General features: G+C 41.3%; 3 protein-coding genes across 3 annotated transcripts; 2 read left to right on the top strand and 1 right to left on the bottom strand.

Annotated features, from left to right (window-relative positions):
• Positions 1-558: 558 nt before the first annotated feature.
• Positions 559-4063, top strand: LOC116250223 (probable xyloglucan endotransglucosylase/hydrolase protein 23). Its single transcript, XM_031623747.2, has 3 exons — positions 559-888; positions 2543-2736; positions 3502-4063. Exons 1-3 carry the CDS (start codon positions 613-615, stop codon positions 3887-3889), a joined length of 858 nt encoding a protein of 285 aa, XP_031479607.1. The 5' UTR covers positions 559-612; the 3' UTR covers positions 3890-4063.
• A 1972-nt stretch (positions 4064-6035) lies between these two features.
• LOC116251484 (succinate dehydrogenase subunit 6, mitochondrial) lies at positions 6036-9051 on the bottom strand. Its single transcript, XM_031625791.2, has 3 exons — positions 8798-9051; positions 7162-7264; positions 6036-6457 (listed from the first exon to the last, which is right to left on the bottom strand). The coding sequence occupies exons 1-3, from the start codon at positions 8990-8992 to the stop codon at positions 6303-6305; spliced, it is 453 nt and encodes a 150-aa protein (XP_031481651.1). The 5' UTR covers positions 8993-9051; the 3' UTR covers positions 6036-6302.
• An 11137-nt stretch (positions 9052-20188) lies between these two features.
• Positions 20189-23538, top strand: LOC116251352 (probable xyloglucan endotransglucosylase/hydrolase protein 6). Its single transcript, XM_031625566.2, has 4 exons — positions 20189-20431; positions 20885-20985; positions 21739-21935; positions 22866-23538. Exons 1-4 carry the CDS (start codon positions 20233-20235, stop codon positions 23254-23256), a joined length of 888 nt encoding a protein of 295 aa, XP_031481426.1. The 5' UTR covers positions 20189-20232; the 3' UTR covers positions 23257-23538.

The following is a 23538-nucleotide window of genomic DNA, read 5'->3' as shown; positions in this document are numbered from 1 at the left end:
AAGAGCATATGTGAAATTTGAACATTTTCTTTAGTGGTGGATAATATACGCATGCCTTTGCCAACAAATCTTACACGAACTAGACTTTTTCAATGCGTTCTTGTCATCGACTGCCTTTTGGCAGAAACAAATAAATCGTCCAGTTCTCTCAGAAAGAGAGAGAGAGAGAGGCCATCCATAATGCACTCAAACAAGCGTGTCCATGTCAATGAATGAAAATTATCGTGACGCGAGAGCGAGAGAGAGAAAGAGGGAGCATTACATGCAGAGTTCGGGAAATTCAATTCATGTGGAGTAAAAAATCACTGACATTTCCTTCTCCACCTAACAGCGTAGTCCACGAAACGGTCTAAAAAGATGAGGTCGAATGGGACGTCCTCCAATCTCTCACAAACACACACCTTCTCCTTTCTCTTTCGCCTCTCCATCCCACCACACGTCCAGGTCCCATACAGCTGCGTCCTTACTGGACCACTCCCCCATCACCATCGCCACCTCTCTTTCTTCCCCGCTCTCTCTGTTCACCTTCCAACCTATAAATTCCCTCCTCTTCTTCGTCATTCCTCACAACTCCATTATCCCTTTCTTAGGGAAAGCACTAGGGAAGCAAAAATGGCGTTCTCGAAGTACTTTCCCATTTCTATGCTTGCCCTTCTCTGCCTGAGCCTCTTCTCCGTTTGTGTCCGCGCTGATTTCTACAGAGACATGACCCTCACATGGGGAGGCCCAAGAGCTCAGATTCTGAGCGGTGGCAGTCTCCTCACACTTGCTCTGGACCGGGGCTCTGGCTCCGGCTTCCAATCCAAAGACGAGTACTTGTTCGGAAAGATCGACATGCAGATCAAACTCGTTCCCGGAAATTCAGCCGGCACGGTCACTGCTTATTACGTGAGCTATATACCTTTCCCCGTCCTTCTTGTTCTTTATTGCTTCCAATTTCTACTACCAACACCACCATGAACATGATCATCCGATTATTATTATCATCATCATTCTAACAGTCATGTCATCATCAGGATGTATTATCACTATCGCTCTCAGTCATCATTGTCATCATGAAGACCTGTCCCATCTACATAGCTTTCAGTTGAGAAGCAACCTTTTTCTCATTCTCCTCCACAGAACTTAGACACGCAACTTTTACTACTGGGTGGTGAGAAAAAGCTAGCGCAGTTTATTTTTCTTACCACGGGTAGTTCAGCATAACTCTTGCGTATAGCCTTTTCTCCAAACATAGCCGCAGACTCCTTGATCACGAGCCTTGAAGATTATACGTTGCCCGTGATCAGATAAACCAGACTTTATCAATTCTCTCCACATGAATCCGGTTTAGCTTTTGGTACATATAAGATAAGGTTACTATATGTTGTTTGGCTGAACCTTCCATTCGCATATTATATGATATACTGATTGACCTACTTTCTGAAGGTCATTTAAAAGTTGCATCCCAATATTTGAATTCCTCTGGAGCTCAATTATTGCTAGTAGTACCCCCTTACCTCCAAGTCAACAAACTCAACTGCCCCCTTTTTCCAATTGCTGGACGTGAGTCAAATCGAGTTTACAGACTAAAAGTGACCTAAGCTCTTGAGAAGTGGGAATCACATGATTTCTGAAAATTTTATTTGCAGTATCACGTCAAGATTCGGAGCTTAATAGCGTTCTGGTTCAGCTTCATATCCGTAGGCAATAAAACTTCGTGGTCTCGTTACAATTTAGGAAGGAACATCTAGAGTAACTAAGCTTGCTTTGTTTGCAACTTGTAAACCTTGTCTGATATATGTTCTTAGTCTGGAGAGAGAGAGAAAGAGAAAAATAAATTGGTAGGTGTTAGACACTTAAAGATACTAGACGGATACAAACAATTTTAGTTTCTAATCTTTCTTAGATCAATGGTCGAGAGAAAAAGAAGAAAAAAAAAAGTGTGAACTAATACTAAATGGCGAAAATGCTTGATCACATTTTTCTTTTTATTTTTCGAGCAGTGTAGATTTGAAAAAGATAACCTGTTTGATTGTGAGCAATCTCAGCCCTTACCCTTTTCCAAATTGGTGGTTGGAAAAAAAAATAAAAGAAAAATATTAAACTAATGTGAAGATGAAAATGCCCCACCTTTTTCTCCTAACCATTGACTTAGAACATATGAAAGGCTGAGATTGTTTCTTATCTCTCTAGCATTAAGTGTCTAGCACATGCCAATATATATATATATATATATATATATATATATATATATATATATATATATATGTGTGTGTGTGTGTGTGTGTGTGTGTGTGTTTGTGTTCTGGCTTCAGACCAGCAGACTTTACAACATGACCAATGCTTTTGGAGTCTGTCTTTCCCTTTTTGGTTACTAGAGCAAAACACAAAATTTGTTGTTAAACTGTGCATGTATATCATTTGGATGTTTAACGTTTTTTCCAAGATTGATGTTCATCTGCGAGATGAAAGGCCGTCACTGAGGCACATCATTCATAATAAATCAATAAAGGATACACCTAAATGGTTAATATTTACTCTTTTCTGCAATTAATTGCAGCTTTCATCTCAAGGGCCAACACATGATGAGATAGACTTCGAGTTCTTAGGCAACTTGAGTGGAGAGCCCTATATCTTGCACACCAACGTCTTCGCACAGGGGAAGGGGAGCAAAGAGCAACAATTCTACCTGTGGTTCGATCCAAGGGCCGACTTCCACACCTACTCCATCCTGTGGAACCCTCTGCAGATAGTGTAAGTTCCTGTCTGGCCTTTTTTTCCTTAAAAAAATATATATATATTTAGTTGCTTCTTTTTTGGTAGAATGATAAGATTGAGTCCTTATGGCTCGCTCCCAATGTACATGCTCGACCGGCGAGCCTGCTACAAGCCAAGCTGAGCTTGTTAAGATCATCAACTAGAGTGGTCTGTCTTTTAAATTGATCTGAGCTCGGCCATCCATATGTAAGTCGGTTTCAAGAAGCTTAAGCTTGTTCATATCATATACACTAGAACGAGCACCATATGTAAGGGAGGAGCTGCCGGTGATGTGGAGCTTGATTATTTGCATCTTTTACGTCGGAAAAAGGTCAGAAAATCTGTTGAGTTTGTAAACATCTGAATCTGGTTGCGTTTCTTTGACCAGAGTGAGTTGCCTACACCGAGGTGGTGCAAACAAACATATATGCACCCCAAGAAAAAGAGGAGAAATATAGGGTAGTTTGAGAATTTTTCAAAACGAAATGTTTTTTTTTTTACTTTTAACTTTTTTACTATCTTTTTTTCTACTTTTTTCCGTATTTACAAGGGTCTTCTCATTTTATTAATTTGGGATATTCTGATACACAAAACCACCTTCGCCCGTATGAAAACTGCACATATTTGAAATCGTAATTGTATATACGCCTTTTCAATAACTAATAAGAGCCTCTGAATCAACCTAACTCAAGGGCGACAAGGAAATTTAACTATATATATTCCATCCAATTGACCACAAATTGCTTCGACAATATTACGCAGGTTTTTGGTTGACGGGACGCCGATCAGGGTGTTCCATAACGCCGAGTCCAGGGGCATCCCGTACCCAAAGAACCAACCCATGAGGCTCTACTCGAGCCTCTGGAACGCAGATGACTGGGCGACTCGAGGCGGGCTCGTAAAGATCGACTGGTCCAAGGCACCCTTCACAGCATCCTACCGGGGCTTCGCCGCCGACGCCTGCGTTGCTAACGCCGGCAGATCATCGTGCTTAAACGGCCCACAGAAAAGCTGGTGGGCGCAGTCGCTGGACGCTGGGGCACGGCTCAAAATGCAGTGGGCTAGAAAGAACTACATGATCTACAACTACTGCACAGACTACAAGCGCTTCCCTCAGGGCTTCCCCCCGGAGTGCTCCCTTGAAATGTGATGCGATGAAGGAAGGACATGAACATAGCGTGTTGTATGTATGGATATGAAGAGTTTGGTTTCTTACGTATGTTGTTGTTTGCATGCTCCATGGATGATAACATGTTCATAAATGTTTATGAAGTAATAATTAAGATGTCATTATATAAGATCATATAGAAACCAGATTATGGTATATTTTTCCTGTTTGATGGTCCGTATAAATATGGACATCTCCTCTCCCATGACGGAACTGGTCGGACCACGCTGTATCCCTATGTCGAGTACAGACAACCTTCCTATGGGACCCAGAACTCGAAGACCTCAACAAATTAGTGTCGCGTCGTTTTGTTTTCCTTTTTTATGCGAAAGATTCACACTTAATTTCACAATAAGGGCACCTGGATGCAAATTTATCGAGGCTTTAATCTACTTTAGATTTAGAACTGTGCGCATGATTAGATGATAATTACAGTCCAGGAAAGTCATCGAGAAAGGGAGAGAGCCAGGGTACTTATGCGTGTGCTTTATATGTGTTAGTTGACCAAAGCAGGGTGGAGCAAGAAATTTTTTACCGACAAATACTATACATCAAAATTTTAGCTTTTGAGGCAACTAATATATGAATGATCAAATGGCTATGAGGTATTAATATATAAATAAGTCAATTTATGCTGGATTGTATGGTTGCCTACACCAGCTCACATATGCATTTGCTACTGAACATGGGTGATGTTCAACCTCTAAATTGAGGTTGGCTGGCCGCAGTTATTCAGTCCTACTAAAAATACAATAAAGATGATGAGAGGCTTAGAGTGAGAGTGTGTGTTGACCTCAGGGGCAGAGGGAGGGGGATGCCTAGGCCATCGCCCCACTCATCGAATTAAAAAAAAAAATTACATTAAAAAAATTGAAAATTTTTTGTTGCGTTATGTATTGTTTGGATTTGGGTTTAATTTGGCCATACCTAAATTCAACCCACGAAACCCAACCCTTTTCGTTGCAGTTCCTTGAAGCGTTTGGCCACTCCTGAAAAAAATTACTGGCTGAAGGTTTATCGAAGTGGAGTTTCAATTTTATGTTATAATTGCTTCTCCACTTGCACTGGGGCTGAACGGGCTGCAACGTGTCCGAGCATAAATGAAGATGGAAGCCGGGGACTAGCTCCATGTATCGATTGCTGAACCGCATCTTAGGTCGGAAAAGCGGCACCTATATCCTATAAATATTACACCAGAATTGTGTCTATTGACCTACATGTTCAAGCTTGCGCAGGCACATTAAAAAAATTGTTTTTATAATTTACATTAGCCGCTGGTTTAGTATAAAGTCTCTCAAACCATATTGCTGGTTAATGTAAATTTGGCATAGCATACATCACTATATATATATATATATATATATATATATATATCCGTTCCACTTCAGCGTGAGCCTGCGGGACAGTTCGTTGTCAATCCTATATTACATAATATTCACATTTTGTTTAAGGGGGAATATTTTCATCGAATTATAGATGTCTAAGATGGCATTTATACTGAGGATCGCAGAGGCAATGCAAAAGCAAGGACAGCTAGTCTTTTTACCACTGGTAAGAGTTTCAAAACCTCGTTGCTCTGATGAATCATTCAAAGACCTAGATTTTTAATGCCGCGGCTCTGAATGGGTTACTGCCAGTACCATGCACACAGGCAGAGGTGCACTTGTGGAATGCAATTTAGCACACACAAACACACAGATATAATATGAATGGTGGCCTTGTGTTACTGTCATATGTTTCAAAGTCAAGACTCAAATACACTCTTTTAACAGCAGACGCTTGGCAGCTATAAGACTCATCAAAGTCAAGGCTGAAATACGCTTTAACAGCAGAAGCATGGCAGTAAGCCAATCATCCCTGGTTAAGAAATATGATAATCTTCGTCGTGGTCTACCAGACGTAAAATTAAACGGCGACCACGGTGTTACCACAATAGCGGATCTCATCCTAATGCAACCACAAGGACCATCTCCAGAATGACATGTTTCACCGAACGTGCAAATAGAAAGGAGATGCTATGGATCCAAAAGCAAATAGAACCAAATCAGAGCCATTACTGGATTCACTTTTAACGAATATGCAAATCTTTCGAACATCTTCGCCTGAGATGCCCACTCACGCATCCTAATTTGAAGAACACCAAGTATAAATTATAAAATAAGCTCCAGAAGGAATGGTACAATAGCAAACCCAATCTACCAGATAGAGATGTACATGCTGCTGATAGGTGGAGGAAATTTTGCCAGTGTGACCAGGCTGAGGAAGATGCATTGAAAAACACTTAAAAAGCACATTTCAATCGACTTACAGAAGTCATGTAATTTGGCAAGAGTTTGTCACTTTTATTGGAACAAAGAAACCACACAGAGTTTTATCAGCCGTTCAACTACCCAACTTAAGAACGGCGTTCGGTTTTGCTCTCCCACCAGTCGAAGAACTTGAGCTGAGCAGCCATGGTATCGTACTTGTACAGTTGAAACCAATGACTCGCAATTTCCTGACCAAAGGTCCAGCCAACGACTGCCCCAAATCCAAGAGACAACAGAGCACCTGGATAAACAGTCAACAGTGAATCCCATTGGATACCCAACGACGCCAAAAAGAAGAATATAGAGGATTAACTTTCAACAAAGCCAAGAGGTTTTAAGTGTTAAGGAGTCCTAATTGCATAAGTGTGCTTACTTTTTCTCGCATTATTATCACAAATTTTGAAAATATCGTTGATATTTGTGACTCACGAGTGTTGTGCAAAACAAACCATGAGACAGAAGTGTTGTAAAAGATACTCATGATGCACCAAATGTGTTCTAAACTGTGCCTCATTTGATTAATGTTTGGTCATAATGCATTTTACACAGCCATCTTTTATCTGTCACAGTTTGTTCGTGATCTCAACCATCCCCGTGTCAGCTCACCCACATGGTTATCAGCAATGGATGTGAGAACATAGTGAATTACTTAACACTTCAAAAGCTTGCTGCAATCAAAAGAGTTGAAACTATGTTTTACACAAGCAAGTCCGACACATTAATTTACAAACAATGGGATGCTAAAGGATGGGACCAACGCTTATCTAAAAATTGCCAAGTGCCAACATACACAAAGGTAATTTACGAATCAAGTGCAAAATTCGACTTCCATTTCCTGTACATTTAGCTCTCTCTCTCTCACGTCTCTCTTATGCATGCCGGTGGACATGTACACACAAAAACACTTAAATAGATGCAGACAGTCATTAAAACAGGGCTTCATACCATGTGGACTTTTTGAATACTTCCAAGAAAAGCCTGCAGTTGATACTGCCCCAATGACACTCCCAACAGCAGATATCTTTGCAGCTTCCCGCGCAAGTTTAAGCTTTAACAGAGAAGGGAAAAAAGAATTAATCTGAACAAATAAAAATACAAAGCTTTATAAAGGATATCTCTCACATTTCATTAATCAGGTATGTCGTTACAACCCAAGACTTCATCCATGCATTAAGAGAACAATACACCAAAAACACTAGATTTAAATAAAAAGCAAATTCACTAGAGATTCCACCGAAAGAAATTTGAACAACAAAAACCGGTAAAACCCATTCAGAAAACCTTTGTACACATGAAAATCTAAGAAACTGAAACGGACAAAATTGAGAGCCAAGAATGAGCAATCGTATAAAACATAATGAAAAGGAATAATTAAGAGAATTGCCTTAGCGATATCCTCTGCATGCTAAGACAACATTATCAACATATGTTAATCCCACCATCCTAAAGCCTAGTCAATCTTCAACCTTCTAACAAGATTAGTTGAGTAAAACTATAAATAACCAAAGCAATGAGAACAAGCGAACTAAAAAGAGGAGTTCCTCAAACCAAAAACCATGAGTGATTTAAAATTAAGTATCTAAACGATAAAATGATTACTCGTAATTAATCATCTTGCCTAAGCTAGAAGTCTTCGCCTAGGAATAAAACCCTGAGAATCAACATAAAAAGACAAGAACCAAGAGATTCTGTGCAGCACTAGTTTTAAGAAGGAGAAAGATAAAAGTGATATGCAAAAAACAATCCATTTAGCACTTAATCAAGCCATTTCCCAAAAGTTTCAAGTCGGTAAAATCAGAAATCACATAGTCCATAACGATAACCAAAGCTTCAATAAAAAGATGCAGAGGAGAAGGAACTCCATACCCACTGATCGTAATTTCTGCACTTGAAGTTTGAACAAGAAAAAGGAAAAAACTAAACCATATGAAAGTACAAAAATCTTTATCCTTAATATAAAAAAACTATCTCATCAAGTTTCTTGGTGATAATCTAAGTCTACAACTCAAGAAACTAACCTACGCCAATAAGCAGTATTTTGTCGACATTTTTGTGTCTAGGGCTGGCAAATGAAGGTGAGGACGAAACAGAATGCACGTCGCCGAGTGAATATAGGACGACCAATGACGTGTGGACTCACAAAAATTTGTAAGTCCAGAAACGAAGTGCATTGAAGAACGCTTACGATTTGCCTTGTTTTAAAGTGCGATTAAAACTTGAAAAGATGACCTACGATGCAAACAAAAGACAACCCGAGGACTTGAAAGGGTTTCAAATAGAAATAGAAGGGATAAAAGTCTAATGAAGAGGAAGCAGTAACGTGATCTCTATTTTGAAGCGAAAAAGGGAAAAAAAAAAGAAAAAGATAGAAAGTCAAACTCCCGAAGGAATTGAAATGTTGAAGTAGAAACGACGAAGAATAAAAAGAATGAGCACTCGATTCTCGTACATAATGCAGGTCACTCTTCAAAGATACGAGTAACCCTAGCCTGAAGCAAGTAGAAAAGGAAACGACCACAAAGGCACAAATCAGAAAGCAAATGGAAGGAACAGAAGAAGGATAAGAAAAGAGATGGAAAACCGGAGGGCCGTTGACAGGATCGGAGTCGATGAACTCCTCGACGTCGGATTTGGACCATTTGGGAAGGGGCTTCTCCCGGCCGTAGATCTCGCGGTAGTTCTCGAGGAAAGCGAGCCTCTCGCCCCAGTACTCCTTCTTCTCATCCAGGAATCTCTGCCACCAAGACGGAGACAACGAATCTCCTCCCTCCGCCATTGTCCCTTTGCCTCTTCCCCTCTGTTCCCCCTCTCCTCCCTCTCCCTGCAACAAAATCGTGGAGGAAGAAGACAAAGTGAAGTCGGGAAAAATGGCGACGCGGATCTGGACCGTGAAAATGGATCGAGTTTGACCGAACTTGCTTACACTGGGATGGATTTGGATAACTGTTTCGGGTTCAGTGGGAGCCGGATGTTCGGGAGTAATGCAGATTTTGTCCATTGGGTCTAAAAAGGATCAGATATCGCCAAATCAGGGTATGTCCAGATCCACATTAGAAGAGGTTCTATTCTAACGAGTGGACGTTGATCTTTGAAGTTCAGCAAAGATGAGAATATGATACGGGCCGGCCAACCTAGTGGTCCGTCAGGGTTGGCTACGCCAGATGCCGAGGGCCTTGTTCTTCAAACTCACCTTTGAGGAGAACATTTCTAGTGCGGCGGAAGGCGTTCTAAATTCGAGGCTAACTTTCAAACCTCAAGAGCAGGAGATAGCGTGTGGATTCAAAGTGAGGTTAAACTCATCAACAAAGCGGATCGTGACCAAGACCTAGGCCACTCTTTCCTAGAAGCACCGGCTTAGCACATCAACCGGTAAGGTGGGCTCGGCATGAGGAGTCTTTCGAAGGCAGCTTAGGGCGATCTAGGCGCATGGAGGGCTTGAGCCCATTCGGACCAGATTTGAAGGCGAGCTCAGGCGTCACCTGAGCAAGGGGCGGGCCTTGCGCCCAAACCATTTGATTTTGATTTTACTCATTTAAACTCTTGATTCATTCATTTCCATAAGTATTTGCTTAAGTATGGCATTTGCTTTGATAAACTCGATTCATGTTAGACTCATCCCGAGTCATGTGTGAACCGGTTCGACCTACACTATAAAGGTTGAAAACCGAGACATTATTCATTATGGAATTGAATTCAAGTTTTGTTTCTCTCATCTTGTGTGTGAGACTTTGGTCCCTAGAGCGTGGCTAGTTTCGAGCACTACACCGAACGCTTGCCTTTGTGTGAGTAGGGATGTCAATATATCCGATTTGAATCAGATATCCGACCGATCCGATCCGAAAAAATCAGATATTGATAAAAATTTAATATCCGATTAAGAAATCGGATCGGATTCGGATTTAATAAATGACATCCGATCGGATTCGGATTCGGATATACATGAATATCAGATCGGATTCGGATACGGATTGAGATCGGATTCATTTTTAGACAAATATCCTTTATCTAATACTTGAAAAATGGCAAAATCCGGTTCAAAATTCGGATTCGGATATAAATATAAAAATCGGATTCGGATTGTAAAATCAGATTTTGGATTCGGATTAGAATATGACTTTGCTTTATTCGAATTCGAATCCGAATCTGAATATATGAATATCCGAAAAAGCGGATATGATTAAAGATGCATCCGATCCGAATCCGATCCGTTGACATCCCTATGTGTGAGTGAGATTGAGGGTTCAACTAGAGGGACAGCCACCGGAAATCGTCACCGGAAGGACCAGCAGCGTCATTCTCGTCTTAGGTGCAACTCCTTCGATCACGGAGGGAGTTAGAGACCAAAGACATCAAGAGGACGTGCGTAGGGAGAGTTGAAACTTGTGGCAACGGTTGAGGATCATCCGACATGCAAATCGACCACCGGCAGTTATTTATAGTAACTAACTTTCTCTCTTATTGTACTTAGTGTAGATCATCAGTGACTTCCAAAGAAGTTGGTCTAACGTGAAGGAGAAAGCACGATCTAAGTGATTCCAACCTACTTTGAAGATCTATCCGATCGAGTGATAGATTAGACCACCGGTGCACTCTCCTGCCGTTTCAGCAAGGGTTTAACACCAGAAATCTAACCTAGAAGATCTCAAATTGATATTGAATCCCTTGAACGTTGATTTCCTATTGAAATATTTCTTATAAGTCAAGGAATTGAGGAGAAAACGAAGGTTGGCAGGCAGAGTTCAACGACAGACCTCTGATAAATGAGCCATATCTCGAGATTCCTTGAGAGTTTTTTAGTGTGCTATAGCTTGTTGGATTTGTATTGAAGCCAGCTACAATATATCCAAAAATCAGGGAATCGGAGTTCTCTAGACCGGTCAAATCGATGGTGAAACAACTCGGGATTTTCTTGCCGCAGCACAGCAGCGGCCAGCAATGGTGCCGCCTGATTAACGGCGATTTCCTGGCGATCCACCGGGAGTTTGGTAGTGGTTTTGGTACCGTTGGAAAGATCTGGAACTTGTCTACAACATAGTCAAATTTCAGCTAAATCGGAGTTCCATTGGCCATCGAAGTGAAGCTCGCTGGACTGTGACCTGAAAGTTGACCACTGCACTAATTTTCGGTTTACATTTGGACAATTCCAGCCAGTTTTTGACCTCATTCCGGTGCCCCAATTTCGGTCATATCTTTCCACTTTACCCTTGGCATTTTGTTAATTAATTTGTTATATTTTAGCTAGTGCCAGGGCAGATTGGACCAGTGAAAGTGCAGCTAGGCGTCCACATTTAGAATGTCCTAAATCTTAACGAATTAGGATTTAGTCAACATTTGGCGCTTTGTGAAGAAGATCGCCACCTTCCTTATTCAGCTCCAACATTTGTGAAAGGTAGATTGCGCCAGCTAAAGAAGGAGGACAGGTCGCACTCGTGTGGGCAAGTCAACCTTCAAAGCAGTTAAAGTTTAGGAAATTGTCCATCTTGGCAAGAAGACTATGCACACATTTGGAAGGTGAACATCTTGGCAAGAAGACCTTTTTGCCACATTTGGAAGGAGTCCAAATCGTAAGGTCACTCGAACTACATTTGAGGAAGGTGATTGCGCATCCTTGAAGGAAAGGATCCACGCCATCTTGGAGATCTCTTCCTTGCCCAATCCATCACCTACATTTGAGGAAGGAGTTCCAGTCGAGCTGGACTACAGTCACTTGGAAGGAGGAGAAGGCGCCACCTACCAAAAGTAGAACCTTGCGAGAAGGAAAGTTGATCTTTCCTCTTGATCTCATCATATCCTTTAGGAAAGGAGGACATCGAGCAAGGGTCAATGAACCTAGATGCCTAAACAAGAAAGAAATGAAATCTCATGCATCATTTGGTGGGACCCAAGTCCCCAAAAGAGATCCAATCCCAACCGTTGATCAGGCAAGGAAAGAACGACAACTAAAGGAGATCCACCCACCTTGGACGAGATCTTATTGCCAAGAAAAATGAGTACTCAGCCATATTCTGCAGCACTAAGGAGAAGCACACTTGCTTGACCGGAGAAGGAGATCATACGCTGGATTCCGATCAACATAGCTCACCGGAAAAGAAGACATGCATGTGTCGCCGCCTCCAATACTACCCTCCCCCAATTGACTTGTTTTACTCTTGGGGTTCACATTTGATCCGGTGAAGCGCACTACCTCCAATTACATTCTTACACCTTGATTGATCGTTGAATGTGCATGTCCTTTGCTTGTTTCCAAGTTACATACTCTTGATCGAGAGTTCGTGAGGAGGACTTGATCGAGGGAACACTTGAGGCCTTTGGAGATCACATACTTCATCTTGTAACTACCTTAAGGAAGAGTGGACTTGCTGCCTTGATGTGGAGGTTGCTGAAAATACCGAAGGAGACAACCGTATATTGCTGCCGGTTATCACCTTTGGTGAGCACGTGGAGTCTCCAAGCGAGGCCTTGGGAGGTAAACATTTGGATCACCCTATAGATCCATGGGAGGGGAGTTATTTGCTTTCTAAAACCAGCTATTGGCACTATCAACCGACTGCAATCCCTTCAAAGCACCTTGCTAAGGACACGATCGTCGGGTTGAAGACCACCTAGGGTGAAGAGTGTGGTTTGTTCACGTTTAGGGATTGTATGACAGCATGGTTTGTCATGGTTTGATGATTGTTGAGTGAAAAAAAGTGATTATATATATCGTTGCGTATTATATTAGCCTCTCATCCATTCTAGTACATTGTAGCAGGTTTTTGGAAGCCTTACGGGTGGAAAAACTCATACATTGTATGGTTTAACTCGTCGGGGTCCTGTCCGGCCAAGTAAACCATACAATGTATGAACTTTTAAAATATATTACCTCCGAAATCTCCTAGATCTTGGGAGTAGGTTCGGTGATTGCAAGGTTGACCCTAACAGAATACATGCCAAAGATGATTACATGACAATTGCTAATGAATTTTCATGGACCGTTTCTGCAATTTCATAATAGGGGATGATGCAGAATGTCCAAAAGAATATGAAACTGTCTTAGTTTTCTTGGTTCAAATATTACAATTTAAGCCATTAAATTTTTGTAATATATTATTGCTAAGTTTTTTTTTGTTACATTATTCAAAAAGAAAATGACGTCAAGTCAGAGGCAGAAGCAGGTACTACGTGGGCAACAGCTCACACAGACTAACAGAAAATGTTTATTTTCATATCAAGTAGGGGAATTCCCCAAACATTTACTAAGAAAGAATGAAAGAAAGTACAACTATATACAAAAAAAACACAGCAGAGAAAGAAAGAACATCTAAAGCAAGAACTCCATCATCAAAAGTACAAATGGTCACAATATTCTAACCAATTTAATATGCCTACCCACCCACCAGTGCTTGATATCGAATCAAGGCAACCTTGAAGCCATCTTTTCCACTTACTGTTGTTTGACCTGAGAAGGGTCTGAGCAGGCTGATTGTTCAAAGATAATAACAGCTTGAAAAATTTCATGCTCACCGGAATACCAGCTGCTCTAATCTTTCACAACTCTTCGATCAATAATTTGATCTTTCCATCGGGGAATGCCTGCACAGCATTTTGCCTTTCTCTTATAGCCAGAGGCAAACTCTATTAGTCATCCTCGAGGCACGATATATTGCCAAAATGGACAATATATCGTGGTTACTCAATTTATAACAAAGAAAAAAGGTTAAATTCTCATCTTTCTTTTCACTACGATGTTGACCCAATTTCCAGCAATAACGATAAAGATTGTCTAGTCCTTGTTTTGCTGATGCGGCAATGCATGCGGCTCATATGACTTAGGCCTTCTTTTTGTTCTCATGGCGAAAAGATCCTTGTTAACGGTAAATTTCTTTTGGGAATTCAAATAGAAAATTGAGTGGTGGCGATTGGATTTCTTAGAACCTTACATCTACATCGAGTGATATGAAGGAGGAATACGACATAAAAGTGGGGAAGATTACTATGATGTTAAACATTTGCAGTTCTTCCATGAAGTAGACCTTATCGAATCAATCAATACACAGAGGGCATGTCATTGCACATCGATCTTTGGAACGATTTTGACTAACTTATTTATAAGACATTAAGGTTTGGAAAGCCAATAAAGAAAAACTGGACATCTTGGTCACTGTGCTACTGCAGCTATGTGCTGCATGTTGCTGAAATACTAAAACTTAAAAGTCCGTCACTAAAAATAGTTGTGACTTGAGCACAAGTGATGGTTTATGATGTAACAATGGTCTAAGATGTTTCTTTGTATTTTTAGCAACAGAATTTTTAGTCATTGACAACATCCGGCAATATATATGTATATATATATTCACCTAAATGAATAAAAGTTAAAAGAACCATTTTGTAAGGCCTGTAAACTCCCAAGCACAGTTTATTTTCCAAGCATTCTCACTTGGTAGCAAAGCGATGTCTCACCTACTCCCATGTGATTTTCACTTTTCTACTGAAACTTACATGCACTTTCTCTACAGTCATCACTTTCAATAAAAACAAACTTTCTCTTTCCTCTTGATGGAACAAATTATTGAAACCTTAAGAGGGATTTGATAACACGAAACGCTGCGTTCTTTAAAACGAGTATTCTACAAATATATTCCCAAAACCGGTACATTCATGAAGCTCCGCATTCAAACGAACGCAATGTATGCTACCTCTGGGAAAGAATTTCCTCACTGTGCCAAGCACTTGAGATTTGAGTCTAGTTAGGTATATGACCAACATAAGAGAGTATTGAAAATTTATTATACTAGTTTTCTTTGAGGTGAGGTCATGTTGGAATCATGGAGATGTTACCCTAAATCAAATAAAATCAAAGTGGTCAGTATCTTTTTTTTTTTCGTTATAGTTTCACGTTTGCTTTACTGTGACCTTTATGGCATCAACTGATGAATCAGACTTAGTTACTTCGCTGTCTCGATGACCAAGATTTAGTTACGAAGCAACTTGCTTAGAGCAACACCCATCCTGCAAATGATTAGTAATTCCCCTTGTAAATTTGTAGTTTGTTGTGGATCTTGGTGTCGGTTGCCTCGAAATTATTTGTTTAAATGAATGGCTATGACAAAAATAGCTTCATTGTTGTAATCTGTACAGTTTATTTAACAAATAGCACTTATTGTTTGAATCACACGATCTTAATGTGTATTGAAACTGTTTGCAAGAAGGGCCTATAAGTTAATTTGTTGAAGGCGACCGATTACACGAGAGGCTTTGTGGAAGATCCAAATTTGAAAAGATTCATTGCATTTCGGTTTGAAAGAATTAAAACGAATACAAATCTAATCCGATTCTACATGTCCGACTAGATTCTCGCCGGAATCCGGCTAGCACATCCGATACAAGAGTGTGAAGTTTGGATCAGAAATTTGACAGCGAAGGGCGAGACCACTTAATAAACCTGCCCATTGATGAGACCTACCCCCAACTGTCATTGCCACAAGGAAAAGTAGTTCTAAAACGGGGTGCATTAGTTTAGTAACTGCTCTATAATTTTTTGAGTGTAAAGTAATTATTACACATATTTTCCCCCTAAGATGTCCCTCTCTCTCTCGACCGAATTTTGTCTTTTTTATATAAACTACTGGCAATGACAACATCGATAATGTGAACTGTGTCTTGGCGTGGTCGTGCCTGCACAAGTCTGTGCATGTGCGTCCGAAGAGACAAACTTGCCAAGGTAGAAACAGCGGCGGAAAATTTTTGCATGCAGTTGAACAGATGAGTATGCGACGATCCATTTAGTTCGAGCACGTAAAAGTCGACGCACATTTATTTAGATGATTACTACTATTCAATGTCCTCGATAATTAGACGTCTACCGCTCATGTGGTCCATAAAATTCAAAATATGGTCTACCTTTCCGTCAGATATTTGCACCTGTATGTATCTATTTTTACTTGAGAAATTAGCATTGGAGCTGTCCTTTCTCGGAGTTCATTGAAAACCAAACCACTAAGGCCTACAAATAATTAGAGGCGCTAACCCTCCAAGATTTGTGTTGCTAATGAGCGCAAACAAGCACTGAGCTGAGCCCAACATTAGGACTAAAATTAAGGATGTAAGTGGATTTGGTTCAATCGTTTTTGTATTCATTTGGAGGAGCATAATGAACTGAATAAATATGTAATTCTACTGCTAGTTGACAGCTTGTTACGCTACAAGAATGTTGTGTCAATATTTTGCGTTAACAAATGCATGTTGGAACCCGAAATTGAATGATTTGTTACAGATGGATGAATTACATCTACGGGTAGGGATACCACAATATTGTGTGGCCCCTATTGTATATGTTATATTATTGGTACTACTATTTTTTGAAGAGTAGCATCAATAATATAGTGCACTAATTAAGGACATGAAGAGAGAGAGAGAGAGATTTAATCGTCATGTCAATAAGACATCCAAGAGGGTTGTTCAGTTCACCTCACCAAGTGAAGCTACTTTCTATATTGAAAAATGTAGAATTGAAAAAGAAATGAAAAAGGATGAATTTATATAAATTAGATCTTATTAATTAGCAAGGATTTAAGGGCATCAATATAAAACGATTTTGTAAAATTCTGATTTACAAATGGAAATAGTTTAAGGCATTCCTGGACGAGGGTGACAAAACATTTGCATGCTAGGGGAAGGTGTGGGGGTCCCCTTTTGGTATGTGTAATGTAGGTGGCACCTAACCTATGTGTGAGGCTGAATTGGTTTTCTGTTCCTTCTTCAGTAAATAAGAACATTATCACGGAACATGACAGGACATTATATATATATATATATATATCTTGAATCTTGCATTTTAAAAATTAATAAAAGTACATCATGGAAGACGGCAAAGATAAAGGTTGAAAAATCAAACTTTCTCTCTTTATCTCTCTCGGCTCTGTTCCTTTCGAATATAAAAAGTACATCGTAGAAGATGACAAAGGATGATCACAAAAAGTTGAAATCTCTCCCTCTCTCTCTCTCTCTCTCTCTCTCTCGTGTACATGAGACGTTGGTAATTTTTTTTTTAATCAGCAATGTTCCTTGAAAGAGACAACTATCTGTCGTGGAATTAATCCAAGTTTATATTCTCCCCCTCTTTCTGCATATCTCTGGCTACAGAAACATGTGATAGCAAACCAAGCAGGAATAGAGCTTTCAACGTACACTCTGGACCGAGCCCGTCCGGGACCAGGACTGCTAGGCGCACCCCACTTGGCTTTATTGTACGTATTGGGCCCAATCCTCAGCTAGACCCACTTTAGCCTTACAATGTAGGTCGTTCGTAACCTCTTTCAAATATTTCTATAGATTTTGGAAGCTGCCGGACTGTACTCCAACCAACTGGCCGGTTAAATTTGCAACAAATGCTTATCTATGGATTTCATGTTGGCATATATAGGCAGAATCGATGCTTTTATATATATATATATATATATATATATATATATATATATATATATATATATATATATATATATATATATATATATATACAGTACCCCTAGAATGAGTAGCTACACATTGGGCCCTTGCCCTTTATGTCTCTGGAGCTTGATATGGCTATGGATTCGAAAGATCCACCATTATAAGCTAGAGACCTCTTAGCATCTCCATCCGATCTTGCATCTCTCGGTAACAAGACCACGGACGTAAAAATATTCCTTTCTCTTTACTTTATTGGTGTGTTGAATGCATTAAAATTATTGCTGGCACGGCGTTGGCATGAGTGGCAGGAAAGCGATGCATGTTGACTCGATTGTACCCATTGAAGCACCACAAGTTTGCATAAATGAAGTTGGATTTTGACACTATCTGTTACTTGCGGTTCGTCTTCTTCTGATTCTACTGCAGTAAATGCCAGTTGGAGTACTTCCCGAAATATTCTGATTTTGAAACTTCTCAATCTTAACATTCGGAAGCTTATAAAAGGAACATTGGCGCGCGATATCAGATATTCCAGATATGGCGGAGAGGTGCCAAACCACAGCCATGTTTCCAGGTTGTAAATTAAGGTCTTTTATGTGCCAATGTTTTCCAGCTGATTCATTTTTTGTGGCGAGAGGCACGCATCACACGAGATTCTGAATGCGTACAGAAAATCTTTGTCGTGGTATAGTGTGAAATTTAAAACAGTATGAAATTACGTTTTAAATTTACTTTCATTGTAAAGTTTTGTTCCCAATTTTGTTCTGTTAATTATCAATACGAGCGGATACACCTTTATAACCACTGAATCTGACCAGCAATTTTTCAATCGTAGTTGAAAATCTTCTCTCTGTGGGCAAATGAGCAGACCAGAGATTACATCTTATTATAGGCTTTAACCTATCGAATCACTCCAGGATCCTGGGGAAAGAAAAGACATTTTAGGTTCAACCTTTGAAGACCCAATCGCACATTTTTTTGTGCAAGTTACATTGCTCATTCAGCTCGACGGTCTGTCCATCTTTTCTTCCAAATTTCAACTCAACGCATCTTCAAACCACATAAAAAGTTAGCAAATTCCAAGTTGGGTGAGAGAATTAAGACCCACATCGTTAGGAAAGAAAGTTGCAGCCTCCTTCCCTTCAGTATGTTTTTTGGATTCAGGGTTGCTTCCGAGGCGATGGTGCACCTTCAAGAGCAGAATCCTTTCACACCGCCTCAAACTCAGACTGTGCCACTTAAGGCGAAGCGAAAGCCAGCATATTCAAGAGATGAGATCACACGAGGGCGTATGAACCGCTTCTTTTGTAGTGCATGAAAGATGTAATGTCTCCCGAGATCGAGAGCTCCTAAGTTCGAGAAGACTGAAGATCTTTCAGTGCAATCATTCCGGGCTCTTGGAACCAAAGAATTTTCGCATTTTTCTGTGATTCTCCTTCTCCAGCGACAGCTTTATCTAACTCAACGAAGCCCACGAAAAAGAAATGCCTTTGTGCTGCAATTCTTTATTTTTTTCACTGCCACGCAAGCGAGCCCAAGTCTCTTTCACAATTTTTCCTGTTTGGCCAAAGCGGAACCAATTATAATTTTTTTGGCTGCCGACGAGACCTATGACGAACCGGTCGCGGCCACCCACCAGAACCGAGTTTTTCCGACTGTAGGTAAATGACGAAACAGCTCTTCCCCTTCAGTCGCTTTTCCGTCGGCTGTGACGTCCGACGTGGACGTCTCCTGGCGCACACCGGCCGAAGGGAATATCGCGCTGCCATTCATCAGCCCCATTACCGACAGCATCGTGGCTAAATACTATTGGCTAACTTCGGAAAAACGTGGCAAATGGATGAGAACGAAAGATTCTGCGTTCTCGGGGCCCCACGTCTCGGCCGAACCGATTTTCCCACGTAACGCACCTCCGATCGCATGCCGAATTAACCAAGAAAGCCGGCTTGACTTGACCGGGGTCCATGAGTCCAAGCCCAGTCAAAGTCTTGTGAGCTCAGTGAGGCACATCACATCTGGACTTTTTGTGGATTAATTTGATTGACTTGGATCGGTTTGGTGGTAGATGAACTAGCAAGGCGCAGGGCGAGCCCATCATTGTCTCCGACTCAGACCGCCCCAAGAAATGGTCATGAAGGTGGCCGGTTTACCTAGCCGAGTCTTCAATCCGAGACGAATTGACCGTGTCGTCGGTAGCCAAAGCTGATTTGCATCCAAGCTGGCAACATAACGCGAACCAGACCAACTACCAGACAAATCCGACGGCGTTGATCGAGACACGTGCCATAATCTTCCGACGTGGAAGACAGTGGTGTGGTGGGAGAGGGCAGTAGAAAAGCCGACTCTTGCGTGGGGCCTACCTGCCTGCCAGCTAGCGTTGATTGAGATGGCCCAACCAGCTGTCCCTGACCGGAATTTCGTGGTCGGAAAGTGGCGCACGGCGGTAGATCTTCGGGAAGGACGGCCTCGACTTTTCATGGGAATTTTAGGGGTACTTCGTCATTACGTTCCCAACGTTCCCCTTTTAAATTCTGGCACATTCACACCGTCCTCCCTCGTCGAACGGAGCTCGGAGGGGAAAAATCAAAGATGGGTGTTCGTCACTTGCTCTCCTTCTCTTGCTCTCCTCCCACTCTTTCTCTTCTTCTTCTTTTGCTCTCAGTGGCGCAGTGCGGGTATGGGAGGAAGGTAGGCTTCCTTCAGAATTTCAGGGTCACTTGGTCTGGCTCCCACGTCAGGCAGTTGGAGGATGGCAGCTCCATCCAGCTCTCCCTAGACCAATCTTCTGGTACTGTAATTACCTTACCAGAATTTTTTCCTTTCTTAAGCAAACTTCGTTGGATGGAGGTAGACTGTTGCCTTCTTCCCGTTACGTCTGAGGTTGGAAAATAATCCTGCGTGTGCGTATGTGTGCGTGTGTGGGAGAGAGAGAGAGAGAGAGATGCGATGCCCTACTTCCATTGCTCCATGAGCTGCGATTGGAAAAAGATGCTGGTAGAGTGGACGTCCTATACCTTTTACCTTCGCTTTTGTGTTAAATGCCACGCTACAGGTTTCCTCCAAAAAATTTATAATAACAAAGCGTGATATAATTTTCTTGAATCGCTTTATCAAGTGATGTTGGCGTCTGTTTCTGAATTATTATGTTATATTGGAGATCTTAGCATAATACCAAATGTAAGCAGATGTTCTTTATCGTTTTTCCAAGTATGGGTACGACAGCAGTTGTTTTCGAATGCAGGATCCGGATTTGCTTCCAAAGATCAATACATGTTCGGGCGTGTGAGCATGAGAATCAAGTTAATTCCTGGCGACTCTGCAGGAACAGTAACTGCATTCTATGTGAGTTCCCATGGAATTGCTTTCTTTTGGAAAAGTGGACATCATCTCTGTCTTCCTTTTTACCGTTTTGTTCTTTTCAAATGGTCAAGATTATAAACAGTCGATTGGGACACCTAATCAGTTGGTTCTTGAGAGAGAAAGATAAGCTCTTTAAAGTTTAAACCTCCCAAAGGATGTTCCAGTAAACTAGCTAGTACAGTCTCCCCGTTTTTGGGATAGATTGGCCACTTTAATCTGGACAAGTGAACGAGTGGCTTGGTAATGGGATATTATCTCTTAGCCTCTGTCAATAGTGGAACCTCTTTATCTCCCGATTAGTGTGCTTCTTTTTCAGGAAAAGCTTCCATCTCGTGTTCTTTTTCTTTTTTTCCCAACACCCAGAATGAAAACGGTATTCGTGTTCTCTCATATTGATTTCTGGCTACAATGGAATTATCCGAGTCTTTGACAAACTCCAAAACTACCACTGTGGTCCTTGTTCATCTTAAAGCAACGTTTTCTGCTCCCACCTACTCTACGGGAACATTCATTTTTAATGTTAGAATTCCTCATGATTCCTTCTGACCACTAGGACATTTTGCATTGATCCGCCACCAAACTAAACTGCTAATAAATGCCAGAAAACACAAGCTACCTTGGATCTTCTTCTTTCTTCTTCATCTTCTTCTATTCCATATTAATGTCTTTGTGTTTAAAATGATTAAAACACCCATATCTCTCTCTCTCTCTCTCTCTCTCTCTCTCTCTGTGCAGATGAGCTCAGACAAGTTCGACACCAGGGATGAGTTAGACTTTGAGTTCTTGGGGAACAGGACCGGCCAACCAATCACGGTGCAGACAAACGTGTATGCCAATGGCTTCGGCAACAGGGAGCAACGAGTCAACCTCTGGTTCGACCCTTCTCTTGATTTCCACAACTACACCATCTTCTGGAATCGCGCCCACGCCATGTGAGTCTCACTCTCTCTCTCTCTCTCGACAGTAAGGGCATACGTAGTACAGACAGGTGACATTACTCGTATTATAACTTCCACACCTAACTCCATCCTGTATTCCACAGCATCTCTCTCTCTCTCTCTCTCTCCATGTCCATCCCCAATGCCCCATGCATAGAAAAGAACAATGGACTCGGAGTACAATTTTATTAGTCCATTTGCGTGTGAGTGTAAAGAAATTAGAAGTTTCGGGATTTTCTAGATCTTTTGATTCCAGAAATTTCATGATATTAGAAATAAATTAGGATAGTGCTTTCTAGTTCGGGACTTGGCGTCGAATTATTAAAAGGGCGTTTGAATCGCTGCGGAACAGGAACTCCACCATTCCTCAGCGCGTCTTTAATTTGAAGGTCGGTGTTAAAGTTAAATGGAAACGGGACCTTCATTTCTTAATTGATCTGGATGACTCACACTGTTGAGGTCAGAAGTTCCACATTCAGTTTTCATGCGGGCATTTTCCAAAACATTTTGTGAACATTTATCCAGTTTTTTCTCAGATGCCATAAACACTACAGAAAATAGAGTCCGACTTAACATGATCTGGCCAAATCGAGTTCAGGTTCGGATTTGATTTTTCAAAACCAGACCCAGTCGGACTAGCTTATAATCCAATTTTTACATGTAAATTGGGTTTAATCGGGCTTTCAGACTGAGAATCCGGGTCAGAAAATTTTCACCCTCTCACTTATTATACTCTAGCATGACCTATCTATTTCTGGGAGTTATTAGTAATAAAGGCCGTAGCAAGTAGTGCAAAAGTAAATACAAGATTAAGTTCGTCGTGGTGGTTCTAACTTTACTTCTTTAGACATATATAATTTCCTCACGTAAATGACCGTAATACCCTTAATTTCTGATTGATGAACATCCATGATCTTCTTCCAGATTCTTGGTCGATGACGTTCCGATCCGGGTGTACAAGAACAACATGGACCGAGGCGTTCCATACCCGATCTCGCAGCCCATGCGTGTCGTGTCGACACTATGGAATGCCGATAACTGGGCGACACGAGGCGGGCTCGAGAAGATCGACTGGAAAAATGCACCCTTCCACACCTACTACCGAGATTTTGACATTGAGGGGTGCGTGGTTCCCGGACCGGCTGGGTGCGCCCAGAACCCAAGGAACTGGTGGGACGAACCAACTTACCTCCGGCTAAACCCAGTGCAGGCTAGAAAATATAGATGGGTCCGCCTCAACTACATGATCTATGACTACTGCAGAGACACCTCAAGGTACCCGGTTCCACCGCCGGAGTGCACCGCTGGGATATGAGACGAAAACAAATGTACCCGCTTCTACCTTGCCATGAATGAAACTCACCAGGCTCTGAGTTATACATGGAATGGAAGATCTTGGCTGTTCAATACTATAGTTGGAGAAGTATTTGTTTATTATAGAGTAGGTGAATGAAATAAATGGGTTTCTTTAGTGCACTACGTAGGCAGGTTGCTGGATGAGGGCCGTAGTCAGGGGCCTGACCATGTACCACGTCCTGGGGAGATCTTACCTTACTATGAAAATAAAATCTCTCTCTCTCGAGTTTTTTCTGTTAAA

This window comes from Nymphaea colorata, chromosome 3 (assembly GCF_008831285.2).
Source record: "Nymphaea colorata isolate Beijing-Zhang1983 chromosome 3, ASM883128v2, whole genome shotgun sequence".
NCBI classification, from domain to species: domain Eukaryota; kingdom Viridiplantae; phylum Streptophyta; class Magnoliopsida; order Nymphaeales; family Nymphaeaceae; genus Nymphaea; species Nymphaea colorata.
This window is presented reverse-complemented; position numbering and strand designations above follow the sequence as displayed.